Below are 12,090 nucleotides of genomic sequence, written 5' to 3'. Positions count from 1 at the left end.
TCTCACTCTCTCTCACTCTCTCTCTCTCTCTCTCTCTCTCTGTCTCACTCTCACTCTCTCTACCCTCCTCCCCGTGCAGCTTCCCTGTGACTCATTAATGACGTGCCGCAGCGTTTCCTGCTGCAGCCGAAGGGGAAAATCCCTGCGCGGGCCTGCAGCCAAAGTTCTCGCACCCAGTCGCTCTCGTGTCACTTTGATGAGGCGCTCTGTTGTCCGTGGTTTTGGTGGAATTCGGTTGGAGCGGCGCGGGGAGGGAGGAGGAAGATTTGAGGCGAAATTGAGAGAGGCGAGAATGAGTTTGCGGCTTTTGGATATCGTCTGCTGCTCTTTTCTTCCGTCCATATTCTTCTTTTGACCTGATTGGGTCAGATTACTGAATGGGAACCGCACGGCGGCGTTTGTAAATAATGGTGCCGCCCCCGAATATCCGAACAAACGAGATCAGCGAGAAGTGTCTTAGCCGTCCAAGTTTTTCCTTGGTCGGTTGGTCGCAGGAAAAAAACAAAACAAAAAAAAACCTCCATTCAATTAGCCTTAATCTGTACGGCTGGTTGAAATAAATTGTGACGAAAATAAATGTTCAGTTTCCTTGCTGGTTGTTCCAACACATTCAGAACAATAATTACAGCTTTCGATGAGAGGCTTTGGCCGTTGGTTAACCGGCGGCTCGCGTGATGCGTGCTGTGCCGCACTTGTAGATTAAATGTTTATCTTAAAGGCTGGTTATTAGATTTTGTCATTTATCCGTTATGTAGCACAGTGTTTTATGTCACACAATATTTCTCAGCCCTTAAACCCAAACTGTATTCTGAGAACCCAAAAATATGTATTTAAATAAAGAAATTAATATCATGAACGTGCAACGATTAGTCGACCAACGGCTTGAGCTGACGACTATCAGTCAACGAGGAAAATCTTTAGTCGGGAGCAGCCAAAGTAAAGAAGTTACATAATGCAACGGACCAATACATGAGTAATCTAATCTATTATCTAAGAACACTTCAGCAATATTACATTTCACAGTTCAAGACATAAAATAAGACAATTACACCCAGGGCCGGCTTCGCAGACCGCCCCTGGGTGTAATCGAAATCAGGACTAAACTAATCCTACTTAAATTAATCCACAGTTTGCAGACGAAATCAAACGTCTCTTTCGGAGACGTTTGATTTAAGATGAATGAGTTCTGGAGCAGGACGTCCTAGACTAAGGTGGTGAAGGCCTAGTCAGCTCCTCCTGCCTGGTCTTGGTGCTGGTCTTAGTCCAGATCATCCGTTTTCTCTATTCTCAAGGGCGACCTGGAGGCTACGTCGTCCATTTATCCAAACACTTCCAAGTTAAAGTCTTCACTTCGACCTGGACTGACTCCAATCCTCCCCCTGGAAATCCTTTTTTTTTTTTTTTTTTTTTTAAACCAAGACTAGGGCAAGTCCGAGACTATTTGAAACTGTGACGGAGAAAGGTCTAGGATTAGGCCGAATCCGTGCGAAACTGTCCCGTCGAGTCTTTCAACAAAACTTTTAGGGTTGAGGTCATCCGAGGGGTTAGAGTTGCCCGGGTCCTGTCTGGGGAGTGTTCTTCCCACCGTGATGACCCCACAGCTCCATGCCGCGGATATATAGATATATATCTCGTGACCTCATGATCTCATCTTGTGACGCACCCCAGGGCCTATAGAACATAAAGCTCGTTCTGACATGCTCTTTTAATTCAATTAGAGAAGATATCATCTCAACAATTGCATTCCTGCACCTTTCATTCTGAGGGAGGCTGAGGAAAAATTAGGTGTCAACATTCAGCCCCATCAAAATAATGGCATTTCTGTCGCAAATAGCAACGTTTTTGTTTTTTTCATCATCCAAAACATAACCAGAATCAGATCTGCCATGATTTGTCTCAGATAACCTTGTCGTATTTTTTATTTTTTTTATTTTTTTTTCATAATCTGATTATGTAGCGGTGATTACATTGTTATGAGTTACTCCCCGATCCCTGAAGTCGACGCTGTGAGGATCTACCTCAACGCGTTCTATCCCCCCGACCCTCAGGAGCGGCGGTGACGTGGCTCCGGCGGGCGCCGCGCCGTGTCGTGTTCTCGGCCTTGTTTTCCTGGGGCGGGGGTGACGGAGGGAGGGGTGTGTCCTACGTGTGTGTGTGTGTGTGTGTGTGTGTGTGTTGTTTTTTTTCCCCCCCTCTCCTCCCTTCATGCCTTCCCTTCTCTTTGCCGACACCAGTCTTTTTTCTTTTCCCCCCTCAACTCCTCTGACGCCCTCTCCTCCTTTGTCCGTTCTCCTCTCCGCTCCCCTCCCTCAGGGTAAACACACTCTCGCGCGGCGACCGCATGGTTCTGTTTGCGAGCTCCCCCTCCGCGAGCCCCCACCCCCCTACACCCTTTAAAGCAACGGGCCGGCCGTTGCGTCACCGTGACCCAAAGGCCGGGCCCCGAGGAGGAAAGAGACCAGGAGACAAGGGAGAGGGAGGAATAGAAAGCCGGAGGTTTCTTCATTGTGTGTTCCGCCTTAATAATCCGGCTGTTTTCAAAGGCGTAATTGTACGGTAAACCATTGATGTATTTTCGGGTGGGCAGACCTGTTCCTCCTTAAGCCGCCCCCACTATACAGTACACCCGCGGGAGTGGTTACGAGGGGGCGTTCTTTAAAAAAATACAAATAAAAATGCATGTGCATCTCGTCTATGCATCATCTACTCTCATTGGTCAACAAGAATCGTGGTGCCGTTTTGAAATCGCCATCATCCCAGCTAACCGAGCTTGTCTTCTCCCTTTCCTCAATCTCTCCTCCTCCATCCCTTCTTTTTCCCTCCCTCCCTCCCTCTCGCAGGAGAGGAAGCCCGCTGCTCATTGGTGTGCGGAGTAAGTACGAGCTGTCGACAGAGCAGATCCCGATCCAGTACAACAGTGGTGAGCTCTGTTCCTGCATCTGTCTGTCTGTCTGTCTGTCTGTCTGTCTGTCTGTCTGTCTGCCTGCCTGCCTGTCTGTCTGTCTGTCTGTCTATAATATGAGTAGAAGGCATTACACATTAATTAAATGATGGATTTCTATGTCAGAGGAACCTCAGCATTCATCTCTTCCATTTTTTTTCCACTTGGCTAATATATGATATAATATAACATATGTACGTATGTGTATGTGTGTCTTCAAACTGCATGTCTGTCTGTCTGTCTGTCTGTCTGTCCGTCTGTCCCTTTGTGTTTCTGTGTCTATCCATAGCTCCATACTCCTCAGTCCTGGGTGACATCCCAGTTTCTGCAAAAAGGGCGGAGGCCAAAGGTGGGCCTCCCCTGTAGCGAAACCTGTGATTATGATGATTATGATTATTACTATGATTCTAATTATGATAATGCAATTATTATAAATATTATTATTATTATGATTATTGTTATTATTTGAGCCTCTGAACCAGGGTTATTTCCAGAATAAATGACATAATCTTAATACCTATAGTACTTCGGTCACGAGTTGTACTTCAAGGAACTAGAAATGATGCCAAGACCTAACTGGCACACAATAGTGTCCTGCCTGTGACTCAGAACACCTTGGAATAAAGCCATTGGGAGTTTATACAAATGGTTTTCCCCTATGATAGAGAAAAATACTTTACTAAATAATCAGCTCGGTCTGCTGAGTGATAAATCCATGTTTCTACATTGATATATATATATATCATATATATATAAGGACACATTTAATGACACTTGCGTCAGGGATTGATGTGGGAATCCACATCACCAACGTCATTCTATTGTCAAATTGTCTCGAAATGTGACGTCAAACACGAGACTCTCCAACAATAATGAAGAATTTAGACAAAATGAGAAAAAATCCATAAAAGGTTCGGAGGCCTCAAATCCTATAAATCATATCAATTCATAAATCTGCCCGCCCGAGCGAGGGGTGATCAGAGCGGGTGATTCGCTGCTTCAACGCTTTGGATTTAACCAACTAACAACCTCGCTCCTGTCAATCAATCAACTCTTTCCCTACGGAACACTTGACTAACCCAATGACCAAACGGTTCCTCCGAGGCTCCGGTCGGGGACGGTGTGCGCGAACTCCCGTTCCCAGAAATTTCTCAGAACAACTACTCCGAGGAATTCCGCGCATAGTTTGGGAGCGCGGTTAAGTCAAACGTTTGTGCGTTCATTCCGATCGTCTGGGCCGTCCTCCCACAGGCTCCGGCGCCGGTTTTCTGGGGGCGAGGCGGGGGAGCATCTCGAGAAAGTCGTTTCACCGGCGGAGTGGCGTCAAGTAGGGCCAAAAAAACAACCGCGTGCATTGTGCTTTCTCTCCTTCTCTGCCGGAGACGTCCGGGTGAAGGCAACGTGTACAACTTGCGTACGTCGCCGCCTGTCTCTTTGCACTCCTCAAACTGTTTACTCAGCGTTTATAGCTGTGGCCCGAGGGAAGCGATACCAGTCTAAAGTCCGGGACAGAAGACAGTAAAAGTCTGATTTGTGCGGCGTGGGCTAAAGAAAGGTAGTGGGGGTAGTGGGAGTAGTGGGAGTAGTGGGAGTATTGGGAGTAGTGGGAGTAGTGGGGGTAGTGGGAGTAGTGGGGGTTAGTGGCTGAATGGAATTCATAGACTTTTCTCTCCTTTGTTCTTTAATTAGAATTAGAGCAAAAGAACAGAATGAGCGTGCAAAGTGGGGACAGGAATGCGGCCTAACCAGATTCACTGGGACCGTGCACCCGTCATCATAACTGTCCGGCAACTGGCACTCGACCGCGGCTTCACCGCTTTGGCTCTCATCCTGGCGACGGCGAGGACGTTCTTCTCTCTGATCCTCAGAGAACGCGTTCGAAAAATTGGGAACCCTTTCTCCCTCTCCCTCACCGGGTCGGTCGAAAAAGCAAAGCTTTGTGGCAAACGATCCGTTCCTAATCCGCCCGAATCGGTAGCGCTCCGACTTTCGGGCTTGAAACCTTCCGCCCAAACGCGTCCGGGGTCTGTTGGACACGCGCATCTGGAAGGCGGTGGGGAGATTTCAAGCGGCGCTGGGCGCGTCTCGATTTGTTTTGAGCGAGGGCAGGGAGGGTGAAGGTCGCTGTCTCGCTCCTTGACTCTTGAACTCTGACCTGTGACCCCGTAGCTCTCTTCAAGGAAGACGTCCAGGAGAAGAACAGCCATAACCGCCCCGACTGCGCCGACGCGCTCAACTCTGTCGGAGATGGCAAGGCCGTGGAATACTTCTTTGCCTCTGACGCCAGGTGGGATGCCAGCTGTGTGCGTGCGCCCGGGTGTGCGTGCGTGCGTGCGGGCGGGCATGCGTGCGTGCTCATGAGTAGCCCCAGGTTATGTTTTAACGTATTTTAATGTATGTTTGGTGTTCTCCAATGAGGCAAATAGAACTGGTTCCATCTTTGCATCTGTGTCGTCGTCTAGTAATCTAAAGGTTGCTGGTTCGATCCCAGGCTCCTCCTGCTAGCATGCTGTAGTGTCCTTGAGCAAGACACTTAACCCCTAATTGCTCCTGATGGCTGCGTCCGTCGCCGTTTGAATAACTGTAAGTCGCTTTGGATAAAAGCGTCTGCTAAATGCAATGTAATGTAATCTTATTTCTCTCTCTTGCTCTCTCCACTCCCAGTGCCATCATTGAGCACACCAACAAAGTGCTCTACATGGAGGACGACGACGTCGCAGTGGTGTCCGGCGGGAAACTCTCCATACACCGGGTGAACCGGCAGGCGGGAGAAGACCCCGTGAGAGCCATCCAGACGCTGCAGATGGAGCTGCAGGAGATCATGAAAGGTCCGTAGGAAATACGGGCAAGAAAGCGGAACGTAATCGGGGTTAGAATGCATGGTGGTTCTTTGGACATTTCGCTCAAGTAAAACTATGTGCCGCATTTTTAATCGAAATACCTCTGGTGTCACAAAAAAAGGCACTTTATGGCCTTGTTTTGGTCACCATGAAAACTCACTGGTTGATGGTCCCGCTTTGGAGGGCCTCGTGGTGTCCTCTCAATGCTGCCCGTCTCTTAGCCCCTGAACCACTCAAAAGCTAAAGGTTTCTTTCCAGCCCTGACCAAATGTCAAGGACATTTCTACGTTTATGAAGCTCACAGATAGTCCTCTCGGTGTCTCCTCGTGCCCCTGGTCATTACTTCTTTCCAGTACTGTTACATGCAACGCCTGTTTTTGACACCTCCAAATGGCACAAATGGTGCAAATGCAAATCCCATTTGGGGAAATTGAGGCAATCAAAAAAATGTGCTGACTGAAACATACAAGCATCGATACTGATTCTGTCACTTATTCTGCATTTCAAAACGTTATCATTATTTGTGCCACAGAGATGTGACGCAAAGGCTTTGACTTGGTCGCCCTCTGCTGGCTGATTCTGTCATGACAGCAGAACGGTTCGCCAATGTCCACGTGTCCCTCGTAATGAATATTTTGTATTTGTCCCAATGATTACCATATTGAATCTGAAATCCGGCCTGCCCCTTGTTTCATTGCCGCAGGTAACTTCGATGCCTTCATGCAGAAGGAGATCTTCGAGCAGCCGGAGTCTGTGGTGAACACAATGAGGGGCCGGATCTGTTTTGACACCAGCAAAGGTGACCTGCCATCCCATGTCCTGGTTCCACCTTAACACGGCCAGGATATCAATGTCCCTGAATATACAAGACGATGTTAACCCAGGGATTACCGCTCAATGCAAACAGAAGAGTTACTGTCATTTACACTGTGCTTTGTTTACTAAAGCCATGACAAGCCGCAAATAACCGCGGTCGCTTTAGTTTAGCCATACTGTGCTGATGTGGGACGGGATCTCATCCGAAGCATCCGTTTACAGTGGTTCTCGGGGGGATCAAGGACCACCTGAAGGAGATCAACCGCTGCAGGCGCCTCATCATGATCGGCTGCGGAACCAGTTTCCACGCTGCCGTGGCTGTGAGTTGTTTTTTTTTTTTTTTGGATAAACCAAGGTGTACCGAGATGCTCTAACTTAATCCGGTGATTCTCAACTGGCGGGTCCGATCCAAAACAGGGTCGCCCGTCCATTTTTTTGGTGGATCCTGAGCCTAGACCAATTGAGAACTGCTGCCTCAGTCAATGCCGTTACTGGTATAATTGGTGGTAGGGGTGGTAATGGCCGATGATGTTGAAGGTGACGGTGGTAGACACGACCAGTAAGAGGGCTTCAATCCCAGTGGCAGAGAACAATGATGGTGGCGATGGTGCAGCTGGCTATAAGCTCCCCCTGCTCTCCCTTTCAGACCCGGCAGATCCTGGAGGAGCTCACGGAGCTTCCCGTCATGGTGGAGCTGGCCAGCGACTTCCTGGATCGCAACACGCCCGTCTTCAGGGATGACGTCTGCTTCTTCATCAGCCAATCAGGTGATGATTACCAGCGAGGCGGTCCACTGTGCACCCATCGTGTTGGAGCCGACGGGCTCCACTCTTCAAGTGTAATGTCAAAGAAATGACGAGACCTCCCTCTGACCCCAGGTGAAACCGCCGACAGCTTGATGGCTTTGCGCTATTGCAAGCAGCAAGGGGCTCTTACCGTGGGAATCACCAACACCGTGGGCAGCTCCATCTGCAGAGAGACGGACTGCGGAGTCCACATCAACGCAGGGCCTGAGATAGGCGTGGCTAGCACAAAGGTATTTTGTGCGCCCTCGAATGCGAAGCGTACACACACACAAGATATCTTTCTGCAGTGCCGTGGGCACATTGCTTCAGTCACTGATCTTCAATTTCCTTTGTGTACATGTGTTTGTGTGACCCAGGCCTACACCAGTCAGTTTGTGGCCCTCATCATGTTTGGCCTCATGATAAGTGAAGACAGGATCTCCCTTCAGAAAAGGCGGCTAGAGATCATCGAGGGCCTTAGGATGCTGCCCGGTGAGTCCAACTATTTTATAGCGATAAAATATCCAAATTGCACATATATATCCATGTGTGCATGGTCTGTGTGGCCATTATCTAAAGTGCCTTTGTGAAATGTACCTCCTCCGCACATGTTTCCCCAGAGTTGATAAAGAAGGTTTTGGCTCTGGATAAGAGGATCAAAGTCATTGCAGATGAGTTGTACCAGCAAAAGTCTCTGCTGGTCATGGGCAGAGGGTTCAACTATGCAACCTGCCTGGAGGGGGCGCTGGTGAGTCCCAGGCTCCATGCTGCCACCTGGCCGTCCAATTCAGCACTGACCTTGCATGATCAGGAACACGTTGTATTACAATGCAGTACAGACTCACGTTTGGTTCTCTCGCAATCAAAATAGTTCAGATCAATAGCCTCATACAGTGCTGTTGTCTCAGAATGGTGTAAGGACTTGTGATCCTTGCTTGGAAAATATATGTGAGTCTTGGACTTCTAATTTAGAAAATTAAGGAGATCACCTACATGCACTCGGAGGGCATCCTGGCTGGGGAGCTGAAGCACGGCCCTCTGGCCCTCATCGACAAAGACATGCCGGTCATCATGATCATCATGAAGGACGCCTGCTACACCAAGTGCCAAAACGCTCTCCAGCAAGTCACAGCCCGTTCGGTAAGTCCGCAGACATCCCGCTTGTCCTTCGATACGTCCAACACATGGAGAGACACAGAGACGTCTCAGCATAGCACGCACGAAGAGATGAATAATTATTTTCTGCTTTTCTCCTCTTCCTGTTTTTTTTTTTCTGCCAGGGGCGGCCCATCATCCTGTGTTGCCAGGACGACCAGAACATCGCTCTGAATGCCTACAAGACGATCGAGCTCCCTCAGACCGTGGACTGTCTGCAGGGCATCCTCAGCGTCATCCCCCTGCAGCTCTTGTCGTTCCACCTGGCCGTGCGGCGAGGATACGACGTACGTAGTCCGCACAACTCATACTGGGGCTATATCTTTAAAACCCCCAAATCTGTGGAAAACCAAGTTCAAAGCTTTTAGGAATTGGAAAAGCGAAGTTTTGGGAATTGCACATTTTTCACAGCATGAATTTCAAGCAGATGAAAACATTCACTGCAACACTGAAATCACTTAAATTAAGATAAGATAGAACTTTAGTGAGCCCGCCGTAGGGCAAATTCAGGTTTAATTAAAACATTGAAAATATAATTTATAAAAAAAACAATTATAAGTAATTATTACAATTGCTTAATTCATTAATTTGCATTGATAAAAGCTCAATGTATTTTTCTTTTTATTGATAAAGACCTACAGCATATAACAATACCAGACCTGCCAACCTGCACTCATTTTATGTACCAACCACGTAATTCTTGGTCCAAATATGCAGGTGCGAAATGCCAGCTAAAACTACACAAAAAAAATAAATATATTGTTGTTTATTTACGGAAAACAATCAATCAATACAAAATAATACTGTACATTTATTGGGTATTTAAACTACATCCCTCGGATTGGACCAGATGCTATGACCTCTGGTTCTGTAACCCCTCTACTCCTTCTCCTCTCAATCAACATCCGCTGATACGCAGCGCACTGAGCGGTGCTTTATTATCCAGCGAGGCGTAATGCTGCATTGCTGAGGTGAAACGGGAAGTGGGGGAGTAATAATGAAGCAGAAAAACGTGACCGTATTGTTAACATACTGTATAAAACGTGAGATGCACCGATCGATCGGCCGGTGACCGGAATTGGTCGGTTTTCGCCGGCTGATACTGTGCCCATGTACTCGTACTCGTAAAAATGCTCCGATACTTAAACCCGATACCAACGTAATGTTGTGTAGTTGACGCTCAAAAAAAGAGTGCGACAGAAAGAAAATGTCGGCTGTTTGGAGGTACCTCAAGGTAAACGAAGAGCATTAGACAAATTGTTTATCGATTGCCTGACAGTAGTCCAAGATTGTGCAGTTGATCTATGGCTGTCACTACAGCGGAGGGTCTGCCCTGGCTCCTAATGCACGAGCTGGTGATGAAAGATTCAGCTCTTTTTTGAGGCTCGGTTCTTGACGAGTCACTCAGTTAAAGGACTCGTTCCATTTGATTCACTTGGTTTAATGCACGGTGAAGGGAAGGAGGACTTCCAGTGAACGAGAGAGAGAGGAGTCGGCCATTTATTTTATTTTGTATTTTTTTGCAGTGATTGCAATTTATTTTGTAACAAGTACCGTATGAATATAATAGAAAGGTATATTTGCACTTAAAATTGAAAGAGCCTTTAATTTAAAATTTGAACTGGACATTTCCATGTTAGTTATATGTTGGGTCCTACTAAAACTCGGTGAGTTACAGATTGAATTATACTGAAATTTGGTGACCGTCCCATATTCTGTTTTACTGGAACTCAGTGACTGTTCCATGTTGTTTTGTTCCACAGTGAATAATGAACAATAACAAACACACAGAGTCAAAATCAGCAATCTCACTATTGTGGTAACTGATTGCAGTGTAGTCTGTATGTGCAGCTGTTCTATCACATGAGTGTGATCAGATCATCGGATGTATTTGTCATCGACGTACAGCAGATCTACCCAATGAGACCAAATGATAAGAAAAATTGTATTTCTCTGATCGCGGATGTAAACTCAAAATGATCGGTAATGTACAAGTTATTTAATAGTCAATGTTTTGTTATGAACATGCAATTGAATGAAAATTGGAATCTGCAGGTCGGACTCTAAAAATAATCGGGAACCGGAAGTGGCCAAGAAAATTGCAATCGGTGCATCCGCAGCTGGTCAACATGTTCGGTAACATTTCAGGATGATTCATTTCGAGGTGTACATCCTAATGAGATTAATTTGTATACTGTATGTAGTTAGCCGTAGTATCTCGCATACGCTGTGATGAGCCTCGTTACCAGACGGCTACGCTGTGAATAACTGATGGGGTCATTGAGCTGCAGTGACTCAAACGCCACAGAGACTCCCTGTTACAACATTGTGTCTGCGATACATTTGAATTCACATTTTAGATTTTGCATTTACATTTCATTTTTTCAAATCTGTTTTAACTTTTTGATTCTTGGGTTTTCCAGGTGGACTGTCCCAGAAACCTGGCCAAATCTGTGACTGTGGAATAATTATCATCCAAATTGGAGAGCAGAGTGAGATGGCTCACGCAATTAAAGTGCAATTGTGTGAGTGTGAGTGTGAGTCTGTGTGTGTGTGTGTGTGTGTGTGTGTGTGTGTGTGTGTGTGTGTTTGAGAGTGAGAGAGAAATAATGAGTTAATAATTTTGTGTGTGTGTGTGTGTGTGTGTGTGTTTGAGAGTGAGAGAGAAATAATGAGTTAATAATTGTGTGTGTGTGTGTGTGTGTGTGAGAGAGAGAGAGAGAGTGAGAGAAAGAGAGAGAGAGAAAAAATGACAAAAAAGAGAGGTTAGTGGCACAATGTTTTTTTTTTTATTATTATTATTATTATTATTGAAGAAAACTGAAGTCCAGCCAACAAACGCCTGACAAAAAGCACTCGTAACCCTGGGTCTTCCCAGAGCCATCTCTGGAAGTCCACACGGGCCAATCCAAAGAAGAAGTGACCCAGTGCCTTGCCTCACGCAGCAGCGCTGATGCGTTGTCGCGTCGTATTGAAGTGTTTACAGTTGTGCAATATTGGGACCAGATTACACCATATGCATCATGAATGTACACAATCCCAAATGAGGTGAATTTCTCCATTCCCCACTGTTTGGACCTTTTAATGTCTACTCACACGGGGAGTCCTTACTTCTCTTTTGCATCATGGGAAATGTACTTTATATTTTGTATTTTATTACATGATTATAGGGGTTTTATATGCAATGATATATATTGTTTTAGAGAATTATATGAGTTATGGTTGTCTCACTTTGACTTTGTATCTTGTTTACACACACATGTATACACACACACATGTATACACACACACACACATAAACGTCAGAATCCAATCACTTATAACATACAGCACAGATGCCTGGTGCCATTTCTGACCAGTTCTTATTCTCTTGGGCATTCGTAAACTTTTGTTTGTTTTTTATGATTATTTTCTGTATTTATCTGATTACTATTTTATGGGGTCTCCAGAAAGTGGGTTTATCATAAATGTATCTATGGCTGTTTTCTCTTTTTGGAACTGGATGTTTTATAGCAAACAGGCACGACAAATCAATAAATATATGTTTACTGTG

The 12,090-nt window shown here is 46.1% G+C and overlaps 1 protein-coding gene across 3 annotated transcripts in view; it reads left to right on the top strand.

Moving 5' to 3' along the window:
* gfpt2 (glutamine-fructose-6-phosphate transaminase 2) overlaps positions 1-12,090 on the top strand; it is a 51,265-nt gene extending 39,175 nt beyond the window's left edge. For 2 of the 3 annotated variants that reach the window (XM_080008383.1, XM_080008382.1), the window contains 12 exons: positions 2,841-2,920; positions 5,111-5,228; positions 5,606-5,769; positions 6,485-6,580; positions 6,820-6,917; positions 7,244-7,364; positions 7,476-7,633; positions 7,760-7,874; positions 8,003-8,130; positions 8,355-8,522; positions 8,663-8,824; positions 10,961-12,090. In XM_080008383.1, the coding sequence (XP_079864509.1) occupies positions 2,841-2,920; positions 5,111-5,228; positions 5,606-5,769; positions 6,485-6,580; positions 6,820-6,917; positions 7,244-7,364; positions 7,476-7,633; positions 7,760-7,874; positions 8,003-8,130; positions 8,355-8,522; positions 8,663-8,824; positions 10,961-11,005 (1,453 nt within the window). In that variant the 3' untranslated portion in view covers positions 11,006-12,090. Of the gene's footprint in view, positions 1-2,840; positions 2,921-3,230; positions 3,291-5,110; positions 5,229-5,605; positions 5,770-6,484; positions 6,581-6,819; positions 6,918-7,243; positions 7,365-7,475; positions 7,634-7,759; positions 7,875-8,002; positions 8,131-8,354; positions 8,523-8,662; positions 8,825-10,960 lie in introns of all 3 variants that reach the window. The other variant, XM_080008381.1, reaches the window with a different exon arrangement.

Source organism: Zeus faber (genome assembly GCF_960531495.2).
Source record: "Zeus faber genome assembly, chromosome: 10".
In the NCBI taxonomy this organism is placed as follows: domain Eukaryota; kingdom Metazoa; phylum Chordata; class Actinopteri; order Zeiformes; family Zeidae; genus Zeus; species Zeus faber.
Note: the sequence above shows the minus strand (reverse complement) of the source record. Positions and strands in the feature narration are given on the sequence as shown.